This window comes from Sebastes umbrosus, chromosome 7 (genome assembly GCF_015220745.1).
Source record: "Sebastes umbrosus isolate fSebUmb1 chromosome 7, fSebUmb1.pri, whole genome shotgun sequence".
NCBI classification, from domain to species: Eukaryota; Metazoa; Chordata; class Actinopteri; order Perciformes; family Sebastidae; genus Sebastes; species Sebastes umbrosus.
In genome coordinates, this window is record NC_051275.1 from 24,311,237 (window position 1) to 24,336,800 (window position 25,564).

The 25,564-nt window shown below is 41.3% G+C and overlaps 1 protein-coding gene across 2 annotated transcripts in view; it reads right to left on the minus strand.

Annotated features, from left to right (window-relative positions):
• The window catches only part of zbbx (zinc finger, B-box domain containing), a 59,975-nt gene that overhangs the window by 22,554 nt on the left and 11,857 nt on the right, over window positions 1–25,564 (minus strand). For both annotated transcript variants that reach the window (XM_037776299.1, XM_037776298.1), the window contains exons 4-11: window positions 24,533–24,635; window positions 23,743–23,794; window positions 22,790–22,905; window positions 16,616–16,711; window positions 11,244–11,381; window positions 8,987–9,218; window positions 7,501–7,645; window positions 2,023–2,102 (exon numbers count right to left, since the gene is read on the minus strand). In XM_037776299.1, coding sequence (XP_037632227.1) covers window positions 2,023–2,102; window positions 7,501–7,645; window positions 8,987–9,218; window positions 11,244–11,381; window positions 16,616–16,711; window positions 22,790–22,905; window positions 23,743–23,794; window positions 24,533–24,635 — 962 coding nt within the window. The remainder of the gene's footprint in view (window positions 1–2,022; window positions 2,103–7,500; window positions 7,646–8,986; window positions 9,219–11,243; window positions 11,382–16,615; window positions 16,712–22,789; window positions 22,906–23,742; window positions 23,795–24,532; window positions 24,636–25,564) is intronic.

Below are 25,564 nucleotides of genomic sequence, written 5' to 3' on the forward strand. Positions count from 1 at the left end.
TAACCCAACCTTGGGTGCAGAAAGATTCCTAAGACTGGTGCCTCCGTGTCCTTGAAAAACATATGACAAAAGTGTGCCATACTCAGATTCTCATGACAAATTGTCAACTTTGTGGGTTAATGTTGGGTTAATGAGAATTTTACAACTATGGAAACTGGGTCATTGGATAGAGAAGGTTGAGAAACCCTCCTTTGGGGAGCTCCTTCAAAAGCAGAGCATTTTCTACTAAATATAACCATATAACCACTTGCAACAAATGGTTTAATCCTCTGAAGTAAATAACTCTGACTGGACTTTCAGCCTTCAGACTCATAAAGACCGACTTCTGATGGAAACAGTCTGGTTCCCTAATAGATTTTTTAACCATTATAAAGTATCTAGAGGTTATTCTTGAATTCATGTTTTTGTGTCTAGTGAAAAACAAGGAGTTGTCAAAGTCCTTCGTCAAAATAAATGTTTTGTTCTAGGTCATACTGATAGCTAAAAGCTTGTTTGAAGACTCAACCACAATGTGGGAAGGTTGGAATGGGATTTATAAAAGTGCAACCCATAGTTGAATGGTGGGCATTATTAAAGATGCTGGGGCAGCGAGAGTAAGAAGGTAGAAAAGTACAAAGCTGCCTATCCATCAAAGTTGTAATACTTAAAAGACAGAAGCTTTTTAAGCTGTATGGTGTTACTTTGTTAAGGCATCTCTGATTTATTAGATCAGGCACAGTAGAGAGCTGCAAGAGATACTGTTAATTTATAATACTAATGCAGCGCCTGTTCAAAACGTGCCTGTTTGAAATGGGTCGAATGCTTGTCCTCCAGTGTTGCTGCTTGCAGCTTTCTCGAGAACCGCTCATCCAAACAACCTCACACTCGACACTGTGCCTCCTTGGGTCCTGAATACACCTGCCACGACATAGTTGCATCCCCTAGCAATGCTACAATTTATGCGTCATTTGGGTGCAAAAGCTCACGCAAATATCAATTATTGTAGTGAGCATCAGCATACCATTCAGACACTACGGAAAAATATGTCCCGGAGATCTCAAGAGCTCGCACTCGACACTGCACTCCCTTGGGTCCTCAGCAATACACCCGCCAAGTGTGAAGTTGATCGGATGAAAATCGAAGGACAAACATACATAAGTACAGACAGAAACTACTTCCATTTTAGTTAGATGCTCTTAAGTCCTTTAAGGACACCTCAGTTACTAAGAAATATTAGTCAAAACTAAACTTTACTGTGTCATATTTGGGTGGTTGCCTGGTCATATATTAAACTTTTCTATGGGGAGCACGGGGAACCTTTTTGACCTCGAAGATTTTGAAAGAAACAACTATTTGAGATAGACAGCTATGGGGAAGGGGGCAAGCAAGGACTTGCAGATCCTAACAAGGTCGGGATTGGAGTGAATCTTGATTGATGTGATGAGAGGCAGTTGACAGCCCCAGGGTCCAGAGGGTTCGAAGGGGAGAGATAACCGTGGTCTACCCGTCTCCTGACAGCCTCGGCTGGGGGCCAGACAGCCAGGACACTCCCCTGACTGATGAGCTCCAGGCCCTGAGCTTCAGACTACAGGGCAACCCCCCCACCCCCTCTCTCCCTGCCCCATTCCTTACCCAGGCAGAGTGCAACCTGTCAGGCATGAGCCGCCTCTAACGGCCCTCTGCCCACACAATCACAGCCAGTGATTACCCGTCACACCGCCGTGGATGGATGGGCAGGCGCTGATACGTCTGACCCGCTGAGAGGGAGAGGTTTTTTACTTTTGCTATTGTGTATTTGTATATGTGTGTCTGATCTGTGTGCGTACATGTGTGTGTGTGCGTGTAGTTCATCTGTCAAACTAATCTGTCCGTAGCTGTTTCTTTGTTTAGTCTAAGAGCCTGATTGGGTATGTATATCAGAAAGGTGGTATGTACAGCAAGAGAACTGTCAGCTGTATGTCAACATCCTGTTTTAGTGTCAAAAAGGCGCTCCTGGACATACAGATGTGTATGTGTGTGGGTATGTGTGTGTACGTGTATTACCTGTTAGACTGCTTGCAGTCTCGTCCGCAGTGTTTGCGTTAGGCAGTGATTTCAAATTTGTTCCAATTTCGATTGGTGCTCTGGAAACAAACAAAAAAATCATATATAGATCAATAAATAAATCAACATATCAGTTCATGCAATGCTTCTTATGACATCTTACGTAAAGTTATTCCTCATTTTTTAGTGTTTTCCTACAAATGTCCACAAAACGTGACGCACATGTCAATTTCCGCTCCAGGGTTAAAATAACACCGGGAGTGGCGTAACTTAAGCGTGGGAGTTACTTGACAAAAATGACTTGGTTAGGTTTAGGAAAAGATCGACTTGTTTAGGTTGAGGCAACAAAACTACTTAGTTCGGTTTAGGAAAAGAATGTGGTTTGGGTTGAAATAACTATAACTAACCAACGTTGACTTCTGGTTTCACATGGGGTACGAACACCGGTCTCCTGGGTGAAAGTCCAGTGTTTTTTGACCCACCCCTCCACCTCGACCTCCTCCCTACCTGGCGTTTGTCGCTCTTTATACTCCCTGGTTCACAATTACATGGATTAAATTCAAATTAGTTTTGTGGGATTTATACAAATTACAGTGCACAACTTTTCATAGGTATAGCTAAGAACCATTGTATCAGAACAGCCTGAATAAATAGACCCCAGGCTAAAAATATGGACTGAGTAACAATTCTCTCATTTTCCTTTTTATCAGTCTCATGCTCTCTTTCTTTAACTCCCTAATCCTGAAATCTGGATGGCTAAATGGACGTATTAATGGATACATGCATACTTTCTGGTTCTGTTCTCTTGTTGGATCATTCTGCTGTAGCCCTAAACAGTCGTTTCTCTTTATTTGCCCTCCCTTACCTCTATGCCCTCGTTCCTGGTCTAATATGGGCGAAGTGCAGGACCAGTGAGAGACACTTTATGAGAAGCTCCAGGCCGTCCATAAGGTGTGACTGGGGAAGTAACTTGTGGTTTATTTCTTTTCCTCTTACTTAGTCCACATCCTCAAACCTGGCAATGTTTATCTTTTCTCAGTCTATTTAATGTACTCAGAAAGTTATATTTAATCCTTTCCCTCGTATGCCCCATCCATTCACCACTTTTTCTCCTTACATACAGTACTTTACATGCAGTGGCCTCACTAGCCTTAGGCTGTTTGCATTTAGGCTTTTGGCAGAGCACAGGAAAAAGAAGCATGTTGCTCTTTTGGGGTCCTCTCAGCTCTTGCATTTTTACCTCCCTTTGGAAATACATGTTTGATAAAGAGACCGTCGACCAATTGAGCCTGGTTAACGCATCCACAGAGGCAAAAACCAACCCTGGTGAAGTGTTCTTGAGGAAGGATTTTGAATCCCTACCAAATTAGCTTGCACCCTGTGAGGAAGAGCTAGAGGACAGTTGCCCTGCAGTAATTAATACAATGGCAAATTATTTATAAGTCTCTCTAAAAAGGAGAAAGTGAGATATAGTTTAACTACGATGCCATTTAGAGACAAATTATGGAACTGTGGTATTGAGTGAGTGGGAGGTGAGGCAGCACTAAGTGATGTATAAGACATGATTCCTCAGCTTTCACATTTTATTTATGATACTTCATTAGAAACAATACTTCATTTGGTTTAAGCATCATTTAAATGTCTCTAAGACTAATGGAAATACCCTTGTTTGATGCCCTCTGCAATAAAGTTAAAGCAAGAGACATTTGACAGCAATGAGCCCTTCGATAGGACCATTACTGCTGCTATATTTGCCCTGCGGACAGCAGGGTAGCTCAATCAAATATGACATATGTGCCAGAAGTGCTTCATGGAAGTCGCCACATCTATCAGAGGTGATATTTCGACCATTACTCCAACTATCTAAGCTTCTATTTCTGTACTCAAAGCTAAAACTTTGGCTGCAAGCAACTGTGTGGCACAGGTCGAGTTAGCTGCTTCAGACCAGTCAGACCTGTCTTTTACTTCAGAACACTATTGACAGACAAAAAAAGTGTGAGGATCTACAGTCTCACTGGGAAAAAAGGTAAAAGTATTGGCCATGACATACAAACAGGAAGAAAACAATCCACTGGACTTAACATTTTTGTTGATAGAGTTGTTTAGAGGCAGTCTGACATCTACTGTATGTATGCTCAAGCATAACAAAGTGTTTTTCTCCTTTTCGAACTAATAACCTGATGGCTCAGCCCTTATTCTTTTCTTATACAGACATGGAGCAAAATCATCACCTTATTGGAGTCGTGTTGAATAAGCCAGTAATTGCTCTATGGCAATTATAAGCTAGTTGTGTTTTGTGAGGGAGGTCACCGTGTCTTATTGTGTGTAGGCCTAATAGGGTGGCTCCCATATTTTTTTACTGTGAAAAAGCCTTTCTGTGTCTAAAGTAAACAAATAGCCTTATAGATGACCTATACTTTGAAGATAAAAAATAACCATATATATTTTCCTTGGATAAGAAATACCGTGCGGCTGTGGCTCAGAGGCCGGTTGTCCACCAATGTGAACGTCGGCAGTTCGATCCTCGGTTTCTCCGGTCACATGTCGAAGTGTCCTTGAGCAACTTAACCCCAAATTGCTCCTGAAGGCTGTGCCATCAGTGTGTGAATGAGTATTTAGATTAGATCCCAATAGGCAGCCAGATTTGGGTTTTAATATTGGCAATACAAGTCAGATCAGGTCTTACAGGTTCGGGTAGGGGCCACTTCAGATCTCAGTTCTATGCTTGTGCAGTCTTGTATTTCATGGTTCATTGCCTTGATCACCGATACTTTGACTCTGGCAGTTGATGGAAGGGCGAGCGTTCACTTACCCCACCCACACTGCCCAGCAGGCTCAGGAAATGAGATTGATGCCCCCCTGGTCCCGAGGTTGCTTTCTGTAACTTGCAGGCCACCCACAAATCGAACCAGGTGATAGAGTGTATGACTCTAATATAGCTGAGCACTTTTAGCAAATTTTTTCAAACTCCTTCATCCTCCACGCTCCCTCCTTCCTTCACTCTCTTTCCCATTATTATAGAGGCTTGTTAAAATTCAGCCTCCCACTTCTTTCTGCCAGCCAGCCAGTCTCTCTGTCTCTCCATTAAGCTCTGCCACCATCACCGCTGCAGGCTTATTGCACTCTAGATTGGCTCTCTAGTCTATTCCACAGTTAAAGGCTGCTACAGCTGGGGACTTAGAGCATTCCAGCTCAGGCAGTCAGCGGGCCTAAAACTGCACTCTGCTCTCCCCTCCTCTGGCCTGCTCTCCAGTGGGTAACTCAGCCCAAAAGGAGCCGCTTAAATAAAGGGCTGTAATAATGGGACCTGCTGAAGCCAGGCCCTCGGGCAGTCTACTGCACAATAAGTGCTGAGAAACTGCTTTGTACACCGGTGGCTTATGTTGTACGCTGACTACAGAGTGGTTTTCATGCGGTGGCGAGAGAAGGTGTGTGTGATGTGAAAACTGCGTGTGTGCACATGTGGATGTATTTGTGTCCCCAGTAATGGAAGTGACAACAAAGAGAAGACATGAGAAGGAGAGCTTGTTGTGAAAACTGTGTGTGCATGTGGTCATATCCATGTTCCCAGCTGTACAAGTAACAACCGCAACAAGTTGTCACTAAGTGACCTCTTGTACTACAATGGTCTGATCTTCATGGGCAGCTGTAGACATGATTGTGGAAAAAAAAGTGAAAAAGAACACAGTGATACCAGCGCATTCTCATTCCCAGGGTGTCAAATAGATAGACGCTTTGTCACGGCCGTCGGCGTGTGATGCCGACTTACAAGGCAGCCTTTAGCGCAGGTAAGAGCTGCATCAGGCTGTCCATTAACTACAATGTAAACCCATCCGCGGCAACAGTAAACAGAAAGTGCGCTGAGGGTGTGGTGACGTAGTTTAAAGAGTGAAAAGACACACTAAGGGCGGGAGGGGAGGTGGAGTCCAACAAACATAAGGCTTTCATCCAGGAGACCGCTATTTGTGTCCCGTGTTAAGTTTCACTTTCACGTTACAATCAGCTGTTCGTTCGTGTCCTATGTTCACAACCTTCAGTTTAATTTTCACTTCCCAACTGTAGTAGTTTTAAGCCCAACCATGTAGTATTTTCCTAAAAATAACTAAGTGGTTTTGTTGCCTAATCCTAAAGTGATGCCAAGGGGCAGTATGAGACGAGTTGGGATGAGAACGTGTTGGTGATACATCAAAAGAAAATATATAAAAGAAAATAAATTAAAATAAAAACAAATACAAATCTCATATACCTTACCATTGCTGCAGTCTTAAAAATTATAAATATCTCAAAACAGTTGGCATTAAATCACAATCTTTCATTATGTTAAGTCTACCCAAAGCTTCACAGAAACATACTGTATGTGTGGCATTATAGTTGTTAATATTAAAGTAACAAATACAGTATTACTCCCAAGTAATTTGGGAAAATTTCCACATGCCAATGAAACCACTTTTGAAAGTAAAAATTACCTAATTTACCAGGCACCTCTGGTTTATCACTACGTCCTGGCTCATTTGTGCCTCATTTGTATAATTATCCAATCTTATTCCGTCATATGGACGGACGTCGTGTCTAATATCCATTGCACTACTTCACACAACATTGCAGTCTGAACTCGACATTCTCTATAGCTCCCAATCAACTTCAGCCTGACAAATCATGAATATAGTAAGTCCATTACCTCTAAGCCCTCTATGAAAAAGTAGTCCATACTAGAATACTTGGAAATCATCCCACTTTGTGAAGAAGCAATTTTGACGGCTTAGAAACATCAGTTGGCACCAGGAAGGGAACAGGAAGAAATCAAGGTAATGGAACAGCAGGGAGGCACCGAGGAGTCGTTCAAGATATTTCTTGAAGTTGATAGAAAAGCCTCTAGCACAACTAAGTTTTGAGTTTCAAGTTTTCCTAAAAATATCTATTTATTTGTCAGTAGACACTGTCTGAATGGATCCAGTGTAGACACTTTTAGACAGTGCATACTGCATACTGAGTATACTGCATACTGAGCGCTAACAGTATTTAGTACATACAGCACATAAAATATATCTATCTAATTCTGACACAGAATTGACAACACCTAAAGTAAAAGTGGAATAATCATGATGTAAATGAGTCATTCATAAAGGAATAGTCACAGTCCTTAGTTTTGATTAGATGTTTCACATTAAAAGCAGTTCTAAAATTCATGACAGTCGCTAAGCATAACCTTCCTTAGCAACCATATTTTTCTTTTCTGTATAGCCACACAATTATGTCACTATATAATTGTGAGTTACCTCTGTTTTCTAAAGGAAAGAATGACTTTCAACCTTAGCTTTGAACAAAAAATATATGTTGTGAGGCATAATGAATAGGGGAGAAGCCCAGCTTCTCATGGGGCCTGTTGGCTGAACCCCATAAGAGAAGCCTCTATATGCTTTAGAATATGTATGTGTGGTGCGTGCACATTGTTGTCTGTCTGTCTGTCTGTGTGTGTACCTGCGGTGCTTCTTGAGAAGCAATCTGTCCATGTAGGTAAGGCTGTTTTCTGCAAACTCCACCCTGACAGGTACCCTCCCTTCTCTCCCTCCTCTTCCTCTGTCTGGAGCGAGGTCAGCCTGGGTCGCCATAGCTGACACCGATGCTGGGGAAATATGGGGAAGGGGAGATCACACAAAAATAAAGTTAAGTTAAGAGAGAGAGAGAGAGGAGGAAGAGGAGGAAAACGCAGCCAAAAGGAGAGAAGGAGTCAGACAGAGTTAGAAATGGCAACAGGAGAACATTATTCGCCAGCTTCTCAACACCTTCCTCAAAACATCTCCCCTCATGTAGTGAGAAAACACCTTGTCACCACGCCAAGAGTGCCAAAACACAAACAGACAGGAGAGAGCTCCCTGGGGAAAAGAAAAAGATATACACAATACAAAAGGAACATAGTAAGTGCATGAGAGAAAGGGAAAGATAGAGGTAAGAAGGAGAAATGTTATGATTGTACTCCAGACACTTTGGCAGTCCACAGTGGCGGCTTTAAATTGGGCCTGGGTGCCATTGGCCTGACAGAAATAATTAGGGCTGGAGGGGCTAGCAGTAATTTGCAGAGCAGAGCGAAGGCAGAGAGGAGCAGAGTCTGTCCAAGCAGTAAAGCAGAGAAAATAGGAGGCCTAATAAAAAGCACAAACACCTAGACACATACGCCCAGAAACCTGGAATAATAGCGCTAATAATACACACCCACATAAACCTGGACACACAAACACTGGTGCACATGCAGGAACACAGTATTTGTGAAAAGGCATAAAAATTGCCTGACGCAGTGGAGCTTGTACACACACGCATGCACACAGCTGAGGCGATTAGTGCTGTGGTGTGGAGTAGGGCCACCCCTAACACTCCTCTCATTATCTCAATATGCAACAGCCATGGATTTACCCTCCTACTGCAGTGGTAAGCACTTTCTATAAGGCCTTAACAGATCAGAGCAGAGACAGGGAGAGGGGGGGAGCAGGGAAGCTGAGGAGTAGGTGAAAATGAGAGGGAAGGAGGAGTGCTGGAGACAGGAAGAGCTAAGAAGAGAAGAACGTAGCAGGCATAGAAAATATAAAAACATTTACTCAAGTATTACTGTATATATGCATTCAATATTGAGTGGCCACTTAACTAAAGGGGACGTATCATGCTCATTTCCAGGTACATACTTGTATTTTGGGTTTCTACTAGAACATGTTAACATGATTTAATGTTAAAAAACACATTATTTTTCTCTTACCGTCTGTCTGAATAAACCTGTATTCACCCTTTATCTGAAATACTTTGTTTTAGCACCTGCATTGCACTAGATTGTACAGGTGTTCATGATATTCTTTGTAACCAGCAGGTCATCCTGTTGTTTGTTACCTGGTTGTACCATAAGCCTGATCTCTCAACCATCCCTATCCTGTGTGTATGTCTGTGTCTATTTGCCTGCGATCATGTATATGCCGTTCACCTGGTCGGATGGGTGTCCACATTGCCTCCTCATTCCTTGGTTCTCTTGATTCATCATCACTCTTCTCTCCTCTCCATTGTCTGAGAGCTTCCTGGAAAGATGTCGCAGACTCCTCCTCATTGTACTCTCCTCTAAGAAGAGAGGTGGGAAATCCCCTCTCATCCTCCCTTCTCTGCCTTTCTTCAATCATTTCCATCTTTTCCTCCTCCTCTCCATGATCCGCAGTCAACACCTGCAACAAAAAGAATACCTCCTGATATTAGTTAGTAATGGATGGCCAAATTGTGATGCAAGGTTAAGAAGCGTCTGAACTGTTCCACACAAGTCTTGTTTTCTGATATACAGAAAAATCGAATTTGTATGCCTGTGTACTTTCCCTTTGCATGACTAAATATGCATTTGTTGATGAGTGCAAAATAACGGAAGGGCCAGTTAATGAGATTTTGAATGCTGCAGGCGCCCTATTGCCTGCTGATTCCGCAGGCAAGGGCAAGGAAAACATGTCTTTAAAGTTTGCAAACTTGGTTGTGACCTTAGCTATACCTTTGTCGAGACACCTTTAAAAAGTGATGGGGGACATTTTCTAAACGTATATATCTTCATATTAGACCTCTAAAAAGTAGCTCCGTTGGAATAAACAAGAATGTTAAATGGTCTCAACGCAGTTCCTACTAGCAAACTCAGGAAAACATGTCAAAGGTGACTGAGCTCGAGGCCTTGTAGTTCTTAATGATGGATACTCATCCTGCAGAGTAACGTTCATCAGAAGTGAAACGTTTTAGAATAATTCATCACATCACATATATAAGTGTCAAACTGAACAAGTAAAAGAAATCAGTTGGCAGTAGTTATAATTTTCTCATCTCAAGCTTCTAGAAATCTTGGTGAAAAGATAGACAGTATCTCCTCCTGGGCAATCATCTATAATATATTGGAAGTATACTTGGAATTTTCAAATACGGTTACTCTACAGTGGGTTCATATTTTTACATATTCAGCCTGCTAACGCTAATTGCCAGTACTTAAAACACATTAACGTCAGACAGTTGTTGCTTCTCAGGTTGGTGACTTTTTGATCTCTCTTGGCCTCTGGCTGAAGTCTACTCTGAATATCACCAGTTTGATATATACAGTATACCGATCTTCTCAGCACCTTCTGATCCCAGCTGTTCGAAATGACTGCTGTGTGAATAAGGTCAACTGAGCTCTGTGGTGTAAAGAGCCTGAAATGTCAATCTAACTGTTTTTGCCAGACCTAGACTGTTGGTGGGCACTTTTTAGTCCAAAGGTACAAGCAGTCGAGAAGCTTGCCTGTAGATACAGCCTGTGGATATAGCGTCAATTAGGGTTTGTTTGAAGGCTTTTCAATTGACTCGCAGGGTGCAGAGGTAAAACTCACACGGTGCAAATGCTTGTTTGACATCTTTCTGCTGTATTGTCACGGCAAGTGAACTATAAATGGAGAGAAATTTCCTTCATGGATCAATAACCATTTGAAAAAAAATCATACTTACTTTTACAAAATAATGGTTGGGATGATTGTTGGCAGCTCAAATGTGTATAGATTGTCTTTAATTGTTGATTTAATTGTTGGTAGCACAAATGTTTATGGATTGTCTTAAAAGTTTTGAAAATGGTACTTTTAATTGCAAAATATGGCTATACCAGTAAGTATATATCCAATAACATTTGTAATTTAATATTCTGTCCTGTTCCCTAATATATAATTAACAATTAATTGAATTTGACAGAAGCACAAACAACAGATTTGGAAGATAGAAGTTTTGGCTTAAGGAAGATAAGGTAAAGATAAAGTAAAGATAAGGTAAAGAAAAATAATACAGGACTATATTCTTGACTTGTGATGTGCTGATTTAACCTAGGGCCTTTTATATTTAAAGCTTTGACCTGATTTTATTATTATTATTATTATTATTATTATTATTATTATTATTAACCTGTTATTTCAACATTTCTTTTTAAGAGTCGCTCACTTCTTTTGTTTCCCCAAAAAGTCAATACAATGCATATTTTATTGTCCAGTTGCATCAGAGCGAAACCTGGTCTCTACAGTGTTGTGTAATGTGGGATGTATGTTAGGAGGAGTTTATTGATGTGTTTTGTCCTTGTAGGTTTTGTATGTGTGTTGCTTGTAAGTCAATGAACTGTGTGTGTAAGTACTACGCTAAATGAAGTGAGTCGAAACTCAGCCCTCGATCATGTATACAGTACCTCTACAGTAAAGATTACTACCTACCTGGCTGGAATCAGGGTACAGTTGCGTAGGTTTTGCCACAGCAGGACTTGTAGAGGTACTGGGAGAGGAGCTAGGGTTAATCTGTTTCTGTAAGCAGCTGACAACATCTCGAGTGCTCACATGGGTCTGTAAATCTGTCTGTAAAAAAGAACGCCATAGTATATGAGATTAGATCAACATTGTTGTTACCGAACAGAATGGCAGCAGCTGGCACTTTGTGAGAGAGAGATGTGATACATTTTATATAAAATACATAAAATATAATAGCAGGGAGATTAACTGAATCAGAAGCAAGTGGAAAAAAAAGAATAATAGATTGCATAAAAGCAAGAGATAATACTGCAAAATAAGAAACTAGTCAGTTATTTATCAAAGCTGAGCATTTTGTTCGAGGAAAATAAAGCAACGAGAGTGAGGCGGCAGACGCCTCATCAACAGTGGTGCTGCCTACAACAGTGATCAACAACAACAAAGCGTCAGAATCGTCAAACTGGAGACAAAAGATGAATCAGTCGCAACTTTTCCACATATTTTGAATATAATTAAGTATATTACCAAGCAAGTTCTACTTCATTTACACTAACGACATGAAGGCAACGAGACAAGGCCACTATGCTGTAGACAGTTGCCATGAACCCCATTTAGAGGGTACAACCTAATCTTTTTAAGTGCTCATACCTACATCACCAGCATAACCTTGAAAGTCACAATGATGAACTCAATTTTATAGAGTTAATGTATGCACCTTTATTTCATGTAAATGAAACCACAAAGAGCCTGTGCAGAAAGACACGACCCATGACCAAGCTGGTACCACACTTCATGTCTATTGCATTGCACACTACATCCCATTTTAACGACAAAGCAATACGTATCTATTGACAAACTTCATCCAATAACGCGTTGCACATACACCAAACATCCTTTTTTTCCTCGAAAAAGAAACAATCATTTACATAGAATGTGATCAGATATCTCCATACTTATGGACCAGAGAAAATGGGAAGCACACTGTGTGAGTGCTGATTGATTTTCTCTATTCCACAGGCTGAATTCGTTATTCTGTTCCATTAATCACCACGGAGCAGTAGGGCTGCAGACGGGTTAAGTCTGCAGACTGTTATCCTGTCCTTGAAGGTGTCCAACAGAAACACACAAACAAACGTGTAATGTAAATGTGGAGGAACTGAGACACAGAGAGCTTGAGAAAGACGAAATTCAGGCTATAGGCTAGGAAGCTACAGTATCATTTTGCTCATTTAATGATTTTATTGCTGGCCCTGTAGCACCTTCACAGAGAATTTGCAGGATACAAGCAACCTATTGAGCATGGAGAAAAGTTATAGGATCACTTTAATCCTTAGAAACACAATAAAATTGGTCTTATGCGCCCAGAGGACCTCCGTGGTGATCCTAGTAGTTTCACCCATTAAACATTAAACATGTGGATGTGATACCTGTCTAACAAAATGTGCACTTACTATGCCACATTTAAAGGAGGCCTTTTGCAGCATAAGATCACTTCACACTAGACATTTTCCCCTGCAGGGCAGAAGCACAATCATATGTTTGTCGTCTCCTGGTCGGGAGCTCTTTGTTTACGCCTGTGATGGATTGTACATCTGGTCTCGAACAGTTATAATGACACTATGGATTGATGAATCTGTATATGACCAATATGGCAAAGACCGAGAATCGTTATTGGTCTGACATATCTCTTGTCTCATCGGTGATGAAAGCAAAATGTTCACTCAGTGACACTCTATCCAAGTGTTGAATTAGTTCATTCAGCATCTCGTGGGAGGGAACTTGCCGATGGCCATGAAATCTTTAAGAATCAAATCTTTGTCTGCAAACAATCCCACAAGCCTGGGGACATTACTTTTCTCATCTTAACACCCTCTGAAGGCAAATCTTTGTCGCTGTCTTTTTGGTCACAAGCCAATTGTGCTTACAGGTGCACATCAATGGACACTTAAGGCTTCGGTATGCTTCAAACTAAGAGCTTGTCATATCATCTAACAGCGTTGAAAATTCTGGTGGTGTAACTGGAAGGAGTCCAACAAATGTTTGTATCTTTCCCAAACATACAATACAACAATCATACCAACTTCACACAATGGCCAGCTGTACAGAGGTGGAAGAGTAGGCATGACTTTGACCTTCTCTCTCAAGCTGTCTTTTCAGACAACTTTTCGTGACTACAACCAATTGCAACACAATGAATGCCTTCCAGGAGACACTGTTCAAATGGGACACATGACACATGTTGCACAAGCTCTGAAAAATGTGCCATTCACAATCTTAATCAGTCTGTGTTAAAACAGTGCTTTGGGTTTATCCTTTCTTTGACCCGGGAGAAAAGTGAAAGGTCACTGTTCCATCGACAATAACCCACACATTTGACCATTAGCTCTTCCTTTTTGAATTCTTTGCAATGGGGGCACCACAGCAGCAATGTGACCAGGTATTCAGCGCTGATCGCTGCACGTTTTGTGCTTTTTTTCTAGTCTCCGTGAGTTGAAAAATGTTCAACTTTGGGTAAAACGCTTTGCTCAATAGTGTCGTTTTTTACTATGAATACACATAGACTAGTGGGTCCGTTGCCTCTCCCTTCGTGTTTCAGCCTTCCCTTCATCCAGAGCAAGTACTACTACCTTGTGCCGACATTTTTACTCCTGTGGATATTCTGTATCATAGCAACCAGACGCAACCACAGTGTTTCAGCTAAAAAATAACGCTACACCTTGTTGTCCTTCTGTGTTCTGCATTTAACAGTAAACAGGTGTTAATTCTTTGTTATTTAAAAAGCAACAATATACCTAATAATAGCCAAACAATAAAGCTTATTTTTATAGCACTAAAATCAGGATAAATTAAGTAATTTGCAAAAAAAAAAATTACAAAATAATACCACATAACGCGGTGTTGAGCCAATCATCACCGCAGGAGAAATTCCTTCACCGTGACAGCCCTACCCACAGTGCAGCATCACACATCCAAGGCTACCATAATCATACTAATGAGCAAAGAAATCCCCACTCTCTGCATTTAAAGCAACTCTGAATCGTGCAGTGAAAGATCGTCTTTCAGTCAGAGAATCTAGGATTCAAGCCAGTTGGGCAACCCCTACTATATCAGCTCCAAGATACTGTTGAACCAGCACCTTTAGTTAACTTGTCTTTTTAAGGGGGTTAAGTGATGCAGGGCAGGCTTTGTGCAGAGAGAGAGATGGATGGGTTTTTTCAACAATGCAATTACACAAAGAAATTAATTTAACATTTAAATTACCTCAATTATGTATGCTAATGCAAGTTTAAAATATTTCTGTATAACTAAAAATCACCTGACGTCAGAATTGTTTTGATCCAGCATACCACACCCATCTGGTACTCCACACCAGTTAGGCTAAATCAAATTCCAAGAATGCTTTGCAAACATTAATTAAGCCAGGTCTGTGCGCGTGTGAGGCTTGAAACACAAGCTGATGAGGCCCTGACGAAAGCCCCAACACAGCGTACTGCTGAAATTAATATTCTTTTTGTCTTTCTGACTCTCGTTTGCTCTCTCTCTCCCTCCCTCATTCTTTCCAAGGCAAATGAAACAGGATTAGCAGAGGAGAGAGAGATGCCTGCGTCAGCTGCATGTGTATAATCCCCGGTCTTTATGTCCTGCCAAAATACACAGTTTTGCATGTGTGATTGAATAAGAGTATGCATGTGTATGTGTTGAAAGTGAGTGAGCTTCCACCCATGCATCACCAAGTGACTGAAGTGAGGAGAGAAAAAGAAATGAACACCGGCGAGATATACGGAGATAGAGAGAGTCGTTGTGTGGTTTCACAGAGCTGTTGCAATGTGTGTACTTTTTGTCTCTGTCAGTGTGTGTGACTTTGTTCCACCCTGGCTTTCCAGTAACATACTGGTGTGTTGACCCAACTAGCAGCTAGCACATGGACAGGAACACTAAACAAAGAGCTGTCTATATAAGCTACACTGTATAAAGGTTAATAGCAGGCTGTTCTGTGCATAATCATTCAAAAAAGCTTCTGTAGCTACACAAATGACTTGTACAAATGCACACTGTAGTACATATATAAATCATAGGTATGTGAATCACACAGCTATTTCCATGCACACTCACAAAGCCCACATCACAGCATAGTCAATCTCTGTGAGTACTTCTAGATGAAAATAATAGCACCCAAGAAAACAATAATATGATAAAGGCACACACATCCCAGGAAAAAAACAATACAGCTAGCAGAAAACAAGATGCACATAAGCCAAGAGTACATGGAGTAACTCCATAAATAGACACCAGTACACACACATATGAACACAAGCCAGTAGTTATTAAGAAACACGATGAAAGAACATGAACACATGCCTTCTGAACATAATACGAACAAAGTAAGGACGAAAGAAACCCACGCCCCAGAGACTTATATTAAACTCGAGCAACAGAGCTGAATATGGCTTTTCATAAAGGTGCTTTCTCTCTAGTAACCTGCATGATCACAGCCAATCAGTTTAGCTTTATGGAGAACATAATGGCTTGATCTTGCAACCAAATGGCTCACGTCGGTTATATGCAGCAGTGGACCTGATAACACGTTGGCAAGCGTGCTAGACTGGGCTAAAGAAACATTAGTGGATTCCCTAAATTCGAAAGAATGAGTTCATTTGAGAAGCAGTTGGTTTAAGCAAAGCACCCGGAATTGTGTAGTTAAAATTTGACATGATTAATTTAGTTTAGCAATAAGGGAATTTTAAAAATCCATACACTTAAAGGGTGTTTTAACAACTCAGCATACTGTAGCTTATTATGAGTATTAGGTGTAGCTTTGGAAAAATGAGATTCCCCTAATAAAAATGCTTTCCATACAAATTTGGTTTAATAGGACATTGCTTCATAAATACAACCCATTGTTTGAGTGTGTGTGTATGCATATAAGTGACCAGAATAAGCTTTTACGATCAAGGCATATGTTAATGAGGGACATCCATTTTGCTATTGGGTAGAAGAAAACAGCAAACCTGCAACAGCGCAACACACAAACTCACATGACTGTACAGCCTTCCAGTTAATATGTGTGTGTCAGTGTGTGTGTGCGTGTGTGTGTGTGTGTACATACAAAAGTGAGATGGGGTGCAGAAACAGAGAAAACAGGGAGAGGTTGAGATAACTAGATACTGTAGTCAGGAATGCAAGAAATGCAAAAGAAAAGAATGAGAGAAGCAGGAGGAGAATGGGATCAGGAGAGATATTATTGAAAGTATATGTGCAAGAGAAAGAGAGAAACAGACAGAGAGAGACACAGTCACAGAGAGGAGAGGAGATAGGCGTGATGCTCGTGGGACCATGCTCACCTGAATGGGGATCATTCTGTGGAGCTTCAGTGCCCCCTTCTGGTGGAATTTGGTAAAGCAGCCAATGCAGTAGTCCTCTGCGCATTCGGCACACTTCTACAATACAGAGATACACAGTGAAGTCAGTGTGTGCTTGTAATCATGTGGGAGAGATGGATGTGAAGATGTGTGTGTTTATATGTTTGTGTGTCTTAGGGAAGCAGAATATAAAAAAAAACAGTAATCATGTAAGTGTATGTACAGATGTGTGTCTGCATTGACGAAGCTTGTAGTAGAAGGAGAAGTAACATGTGTTAAATATTTAAAGGAATGGTGTGTAACATTTCGGGGGATCTATTAGCAGAAATGGAATATAATATTCAGAACTATATTTTCATTATAATCACCAGCTTAGAATGAGCCCTTCATATCTACAGGGTGCTGGTCCTCTTCACAGAGTCCGCCATGTTGCTCCGCAATGTTTCTGCAGTAGCCCAGAGCGGACAAACCAAACACTGACTCTAGAGAGAGCCTTTCACATTGTTACGTTACCTGAAGGTCAACATACTTCTCCTACATGCTTGTGAAACTGCTGTAACGTGAGCCGCAGAGAGCAAAACCGTGGTACCGCCAACCACCGTCTGACTTCCGTTGATCTTAAAGTAGTGTTATTATGGTTAGGATGGCCTCTGAACGAGGCGAACAGCGTAACCACTGTTTTGCACTCAGCGGCTCTCGTTACCGCAGTCTTGGAAAGAGAGGAGTGAGCGGAGGGGTACTCAGATGGTTGCAATCTGCAACCACATCACTAGATGCCGCCAAATCCTACACACTGTCCCTTTAAGTTGGATAGCTTTCCTTTCCTCTAAAGGAAACCTTGCCAAACTTTGACAGGAGGGATGATTATTGAAATGGATTCTCTGGCAGAACGCTGCAAGGTGTGTGTGTATCTGTGTGTGTGTGTGTGTGTGTGTGTGTGTGTGTGTGTGTTAGAGGGTGGGACATTTCAAATTTCATGCCCACAAACGCTTCAGTGGCATGTGACAAGACCTCTGCGATGACCAATCTCTGACATTACACCTACAATTTCCATAGTTTTACAATGGTTACCCATGCGTCATGCACATGTGGTGTACGCGATGTATGTTTCATTTAGGTGTAATGTTAACACGTTAACATGATCGCCTGTGCCAGGGTTAAATGAAGCTGATGTATAGGGTGTCAAACAATTCAGCACACTAACGCACAGTACCTTCATCGCGTACCTGCCCTAAAGTGCACTTATACGGTCAGTGTTCAAGTGTACCTTGGCGAGCTGTGACAAACTCCACATCAACACCCTACACCTTAGAGTTTGATAGATGACTAGGCATGCGCATAGTTATGTGTTGTAAGTGGAGCGCATGTTACATTTGGTGCGCTGCAGCAAGCGCCGAACGTAGAATTTATATTGGGAAAGCTCATTGTGTTTTCACCACTATTCCAGCAGGGGTCATTTGACTTTTTTTGTTAATTTTATTTCAGCTGTCATTCTACTTACTTGTAAAATTAAATTGACTGGAAAGTCCTCTGAACAAAACGAGGTATAGCACTCCATGGTTTTGTAAAAATGTGATTGACTAAACAGCTGCTCTATTACTGCAGTTGCTGTTTAGCAGCTGTTTATATCAATTACATTTCATTTATATTTTTGTGGCCTGTTCTTTGAACTTATTTTAAACTGTGCCACCTTAACGGGGCTCCGCTTCATGCCTTCATTTAGCTGATTTATTCTCACTTTAAACAAACAAAAAAAACAAAATTAGCAAATTATGAGAATATCATTTGTAATCAACAGAAAAGAATGGCTGTAACAAATATTAGTATACATGATTATATATCATTTATATGATATAATTATATCATATACATTATTATACATTTTAGTTTTTTGTCTTAGTCTGTTCTTGTTTTTGGCATTATTGCTGAAATAAGTATTACCAATGGCAGAAATAAACTCCTGGGCACTGGAAAATGAAGCGAGGGGCTTGGATTAAGAGCAGCAGACTTTGAGACGATCACTGCCCACGGCATCCTACAACCACCCAGCCAGACCAGTCAGACCAAGCACCACAGCAGGTGGTGCGACCGCCCCAGGAGGAGAGGGAAGAGAGCCGGGATAAGACCTAAACTAACTCAGTTTGTGTTAGCTTAGGTTGCGGGAAGGTCGAATGGACGAAATGGGACTCAGGCTGGCCAAACAACGGGAAATCAGAGACTGTTGCGTCCACATCTTTGCAGAGACCTGCCTCCATGTTAACATTTCAGATCAAGTTGTTGCTCTCAGCAGGCAGACCATGTTGTGAGCCGACAGAACGTAGGGCTCCAGCAGGCCGAGGAGATGCAGACTCTGTGTTTGCATAAATGATGCTTGGTGCTCAAAAGCAGTCCAAAATGTATAATAACAGCTTATAGATGATATATTATAATATGCATCATCATATAAAGCCTATCATAATATATACGCTATGATATAGGCTATAGTAATAAAATATAATTGATATAAACAGCTGCTACAGTAACAAAACAGCTGTTTAGTCAATCACATTTCTATAAAACCATGGAGTGCTATACCTCGTTTTGTTCAGAAGAAGGGGGACTTTTCAATCAATTTAATCTGACAAGTAAGCAGAAATATCTTAAAGCATGACAGCTGAAATAAATCTCACAAAAAGTCGAATTCTCCCTGGTGGAATAGTGGAACAGTGGTGAAAACACAATGAGCTTTCCTGATAGAATTTCTGGGTTAGGCGTGTTGGTGTGTGCAGCACACCAAATGTAAACATGCGATCCACGTGCGTACCTGAATGGGAGCATGGGAGGGACTGTCAGTGTGTGTGTGTGTGTGTGTGAATGCATCTTAAGGGAGGTCATTATCATTTCTATCTGTGAGAATCCAGTCTTATTAGTGGGAAAAATGTCCTTGCATCAGCAGGTTGGGGGGATCGGCATAGACCAGGTGGAAGGAGCACACAGGCGAGGCCGGGAGAAGACAGCGAATGAGAAGGGAGGATATACGGAAGGGAGGGTGGGAGGAGGGAGAAAAGGACCAAGGCTTCTTAATTCATTAGCAACAGACAGTAAAGAAACCAAACAGCCATCATTTCTTTGGTTCCCTTCATTTAATATGCCGGTTTATTTTTTCGTTATGGCCCACGGTTTCATCATCAATACTATGTCAAATTCAGAATGTGTAGTTAAGTGCTCTCTCTGAAAGAACAGTACGAAGTCTACTTATCCGCTAGGTATTCTTTCTGGATCTAATGACTTTCATTCTTATTTAGTCCCTTTCTTGCTACTTCTTTGCCTGTTAATTCATTGCTAATTGTAATAGATAATTAAGCTAAACAGGGCAATACAAGAAACAAAACAAGTCACTGTTCCATACAAATTCATTGTGGAATTTTCTACCAGCACATTCACCAATTAATCCTGCTTCTTTCTTTTTACTCTTTTATCTCATTTTCTCCCCCCTTTTAGTTCGTTATTATATTTTAATTAATGCATTTATTTATAACATTGTGTTCATGTTTTTTCACCCTTTATTTCTTTCTCGCACATATCGGTATGTGTGTGTGCGTTCACAAGCAAGTCTACAGCTGCGACATTGCCCTTTAATGGTCCCATAAAGCAGGGCCTCATTTCCCCTCTCAGGCCAGAGGATAAATTACAGCCACTCCCCGGGGACTAGGCATCCCTATCAGGCAGCAAGCAGCATATCACCTCGCTCTCCTGTGCTACACAGCAGGAAATGAGCTCCCTTTTTTTTTTGCCTGGATGACTCTGGAATACAGCACAAGGCTTTGGCGTGCAGTGTGCGCGTGTGTGCATGTGTGATTTTTGGTAAAGTCTGTGCCAGTATGTGAGTCATAGTTTAAAATAAGCCCAGATGTGTTTATGATTGTGTGTGTTTGTGTGTGTGTGTGTGTGTGTGTGTTTGTGTGTGTGCTTAAGTGCAGCTCCAGACAGAATGGCAGGGACAGAGTCGTAACGCTTCCCATTATTGCCATCATTATAGGGCACCAGGGCTGTACAAAATGTGTGCGTGTGTGTGCTTGAGTGGATTGTGTGTGTGTGTGTGTGTGTGTGTGTTTAGCCCATGTGCTTGCCCAGACTACTATAAGCATTGCCATTAAGCCCATCACGATGGGGCATCGGGGGCATTGGGCCCTTCATTGGACAATTCAGTGCCATCATCATCAAATGCACTATCGAGCAAATTACCACATTACATTTTAACGCAATGTGTGTGGTGCACTTATTCCACAACAAAAGGGGCAGAAAAATGGTGGCTGTCAGTTCAATCAATTCAACCCCTCCCTCTCCTTCGTTCCCTCCATCAATCTCTCTCTCTCCGTCATCGCTCTCTCTCTCTCTCTCTCTCTCGCTGTCTCTCAGAAGCATCAGTTATTCAATACTAAACTCTGCTGGCTTCGCGGTAGGACATAGGAGCCGAATTACGCACGAGCTGCTGAGGATCTAGAAGGCGGGGATGTGGGAGTGACTGGTCATCAAGCATGTATTACTCAGCTCAGTTTGCCACAGTCTATTACACACACACACACACACACACACACATACAGTATAGCTTTTCATTTCTCTCTGTGGATGAAGAGTGAGAAAGAATAAACAATGGTGCCCCCAGAGGTCTCGAGTATCGATGAATGGATCCAGCTAAACTGTTATCAGTGCAAACACAAACAAACAGATAGACAAACAGAAGCACAGCGAGAGAGAGAGAGAGAGAGAGAGAGAGAGGCAGGGTGTGGAAAGAGAAAGACAGAAACAGGTTGGGATATGGCAGAAGGAAAAAGGTAGAAGGATGAGAAGAAAAAAATGTGTTAAAGTGTAAGTAAGAAAGAAAGACTGGTAAACATGGGATGAAAAGAGAAAGAAGGAAACAGGATGGGAGATAGCAGGCATCTGGATGATAGAGGGAGATAACAGCTGATGCAGGAGGAAGAGAGACAACAGGAATATAGAAAGGGACAGAGGGCAGAGGGGACAGTAAAGCACCAGAAACACATGAACAGATAGACAGATGGAGAGTGATGGACAGGTAGAAACAAAGGGAGAAGGAGGGAGAAACAGACAGAAAATTGGTGTGAGTCAAGTTATTTGACTTCTGGGGCCAGATACATAAAACTCTGTGGAGTTTCACGACTAAAACTCTGTGCACGCAAAAAGACAGAAATATGCATACGCATTATTTTCACCTGATTTATAAAGCTTTATAAATCTGTTTTATCGATCTGAATAATCATGGAATTTCCACACCCACCCATGTAGAAACGGACCTTAATCATCCGGTTGCATATCGATACTTGTGCCTGCTCCACTACTCATTAAACCTGTCAACAAGAAGAACGGCAAAGAAATGCAACGTCACCAATTGCGTCACATTGGTGATGTCCTCCAATAGCACGAGAACAGCTGTCATTACACACGACTATGTGCACGGCTGTGCTATTTATAGCGCCTATACCACTAATTCATCACATACCTGTAAACCCTCATCTTGGTGACATCTCGATTATCATTATCAAACATCAGAAGGATGTTCAATGATCCATTTATAGAGCTCATATTGAAAGTTAACAAAGTGCTTCACAATTCAGGATAAAATGAAACAATCATTAACAGGCAAATAATGGCTCAAATATACATAAAAAGAATGATAAAAATGTATCAAATAATAATATTTGATTACATTTTATAACTATGTTTTACTATAAGGTTACGCCACATTCTCACCACACATTCTTCTTTTTTTAAATGTCAGTTCATGTGTGGGATATGGCCCATGCATTTTTTTTTCATCATTTCTATATCTGGCCCTGGTGTTTTTAAGCGTGCGTAAATGTGTGTGTGTAACTATCAGTGTAAGATATCAATTTACAAATAAACTTATTTGTATCTTAGCTTGTTTTGTCTCATCAGAGACCTAAAAACAGCACGCCTCCAGAGGACTGGTATTTGTCTTCTGTTGTCAGTTGAAAAGCTTGCCAGGTGAATGTTTGATGAGCGTTACTGAGCTTTCTATCCAGAGAGGAAATACTTCAACTGCCCAACACTGGAGTTACAAGACAAAATTACAAAATGTCAGCCACACAGTGTCTTCGGTGTGTGTTCATGTCTGTGTGTTTGTATGCTCACTAGTCCTGCAGTCTTGACTTCACATTGCACACAGCATGTTCCCTTCAGCCTGTTTTTTCTCGTCTTCCGTAGTCCGATGGTAGGGGGTGGAGGTGGAAGCGGTGGCTGAGGTGGGGCTTTAAAAAAAGCAAGTATACTGTTGTTAACACTTGGCAATGGGATTTCATTTAATATCATTGATATATTAATGCTATTTATGCAAGTCCTAGTCCCAATACCTATGGAAAGGAGGCTGGGTCACGCGTCATCAACGCGTCATATCGTTGGGGGTATAACACATGTGCAGTAAAATCTGGCCTGCATGACCGTAGCTTCAGTTACACTGCGCATGTGTTATACCACATACCCATGTCCGCCCGTGACCCAGCCTCCTTTCCATATGCCTTGCCTAGTCCAACAATAATGTAGAGACAAATACAGAGTTTTCGTGCAAAAAACAGTATGGTTGAAATCTTCGCCACTGTTGTAAAAGGTGTTATGTAGTAAATAACAACCAAACACAAATGATATATCACCTATTACAAGTCTGACTAATTGTATACTCCAAAGACAGTCCTTGAAAAGTTGCATTTACTGTAACACGTACCAGCACATTTTGAAACATTCGGATTCAAGGTGTGATTTTTTGCCTCAGGCGATGTTCAATACATTAATAATTCTGCCAAGGTTGGCTACTGGTTACAGAGATCAATCTTTAACAAGAGAACTCCACAGTCTGGCTCTTGTGATGCCAAGTATCCACCTTACTGAAGTAACTGTGAGCAAGACACTGAACCTCCACCAGTTCCCAGGGTGCTGCTATGTAGCTGCTCTTGAATGCTAACCTCCACGTGGAGGGTAGAAAGAATTTCAGTACAGGGTCGTGTATCAAAGGACCTGCAGTTCCCTGTCAAGTCAACCTGGTCCAAGTAACCCACAGTTGGAAGCCAAGGTTGTGGCTGTAAAGTACTCACCTGTCAGCGGTTCATCCTTCAACACTCGGATCTTCACCTTGCCTGCTGACAGCTGTTGAGGAGACAGGGGGTAACACATCTGTGGCGACAGTTTGTGTGAGCTCTCCATTTATGTGTGTATATTTAGGGGAACATATATTTGTATATATGTATGTGAACAACTCTGTGTATATAGTTTTGTACATTTACATCACTGTATTTGCTTAATGTGCAAACTAAATAAATAAGTATTTAATATTATTCTATTATAATAATTAAATTTTTACATGTAAAATGTGTTAATCTATTCTTCAATTCAATTATTTTTGTTCTTATTTCTTTTACTCTCAGACAGTGTAAACTTTAGAAAATGACTTTTTCTAGTGTAAACTCAAAGTCATAAGGGTTTCTCCCGTGAGATATAGGCCACAAACTTCTCAACTCAAGGTGCAAAGTGTAATCTCAAGTCTGCTACGCACAGTGCACCAAAGGACTGGTCGTACACTTTTGGTATTTTCATGGATGCAAGCACATGGTGCATCCACAGGAAATATGGAAACAGCAATCGGGCAGTGCAGGTAACCCTTAAGGTCACAACCCTCAAGAAAAATCTTCTCAGCGTTTAAGGAATCAGGCTTTTAGAACAAGTAGTGTATGTTAGTTTGCAGTTGTAATTAGTATGTCAAAAAATGTGTAAGCAAACTTACTACATATCATCTTACATATATTACATTTACAAATACAAGGGGTTTGAAACAAATTAACACATCATACACACGTCCATAGATGTATAGTTTGATTTCTCTTGTACCTTTTGGAGTCTGTTCTCCTTGTTCTTCTTGGCATCGTTTGTTAGAGCGTTGCTGTTTAAAGAACCACATTTTCCAGACTTCCATCCTAACCTTCCAGGATGCCTGAACAGACAGAAAGACAAATGGAAAGAGAGAGAGAGATAGTGTGAGAGAGAGAGAGAGAGAGAGAGAGAGAGAGAGACGGAGAGAGAGTTTGTCTTTGTCAGTTGTAAACCAAAAATCTTGAAATACAATCCCTTTGAATTTGACTCGCATAGCTCATCTAAAGTATCATAGTTACCAATAGCTACCAGTATCAACAGCTATCACATTTCAGAAAAAGTGATTACATCCGTTTCTGTCCTTGATACTCTGATATTCATATATTAGAAGATCTGGGTATGGGAGCTGAAAACAACCTTCATTAACAAATAAATGCTACAAAGGCACAGACACTCACATTGAAACACACAGAGAAGATGTTCTTTTTATATTATTTTGTCTAGGAGAAATTCCCATTATATTTGAGGGCTATTGTAACTGTTCACATAGCATGCAGTGCACACAAATAAAGCATAGTGAATGGAGATTGATTCTTTACCACATTAATTGTAAAACAGAAAAGTTTTACAATTCTCCAGTCTCATATCAGGTTCATCACCAAATCCGCCTTCTTCCACCTCAAAAACATCTCACGTCTCCGGCAATCACTCTCTGACTCTGTGGCAGAAACCCTCATCCACGCTTTCGTCACCTCCCGTTTGGACTATTGCAATGGAGTTCTGTCCGGGGTTCCCAGCAAAGCCCTGGACAGGCTCCAGTATGTGCAAAACTCGGCTGCCAGGGTTCTCACCCGCACCAAGCCCTGGCAGCACATCACCCCCACCCTCATCCACCTCCACTGGCTCCCGGTCAAGTCCCGCATCACCTACAAAATCCTCCTCCTCACCTACAAATCCCTCAATGCCCTGGCTCCTCAGTATTTATCTAACCTCCTCCACCCATACACACAGCCCCGGAACCTTAGATCCTCAGGCACGGGTCAGCTCTCC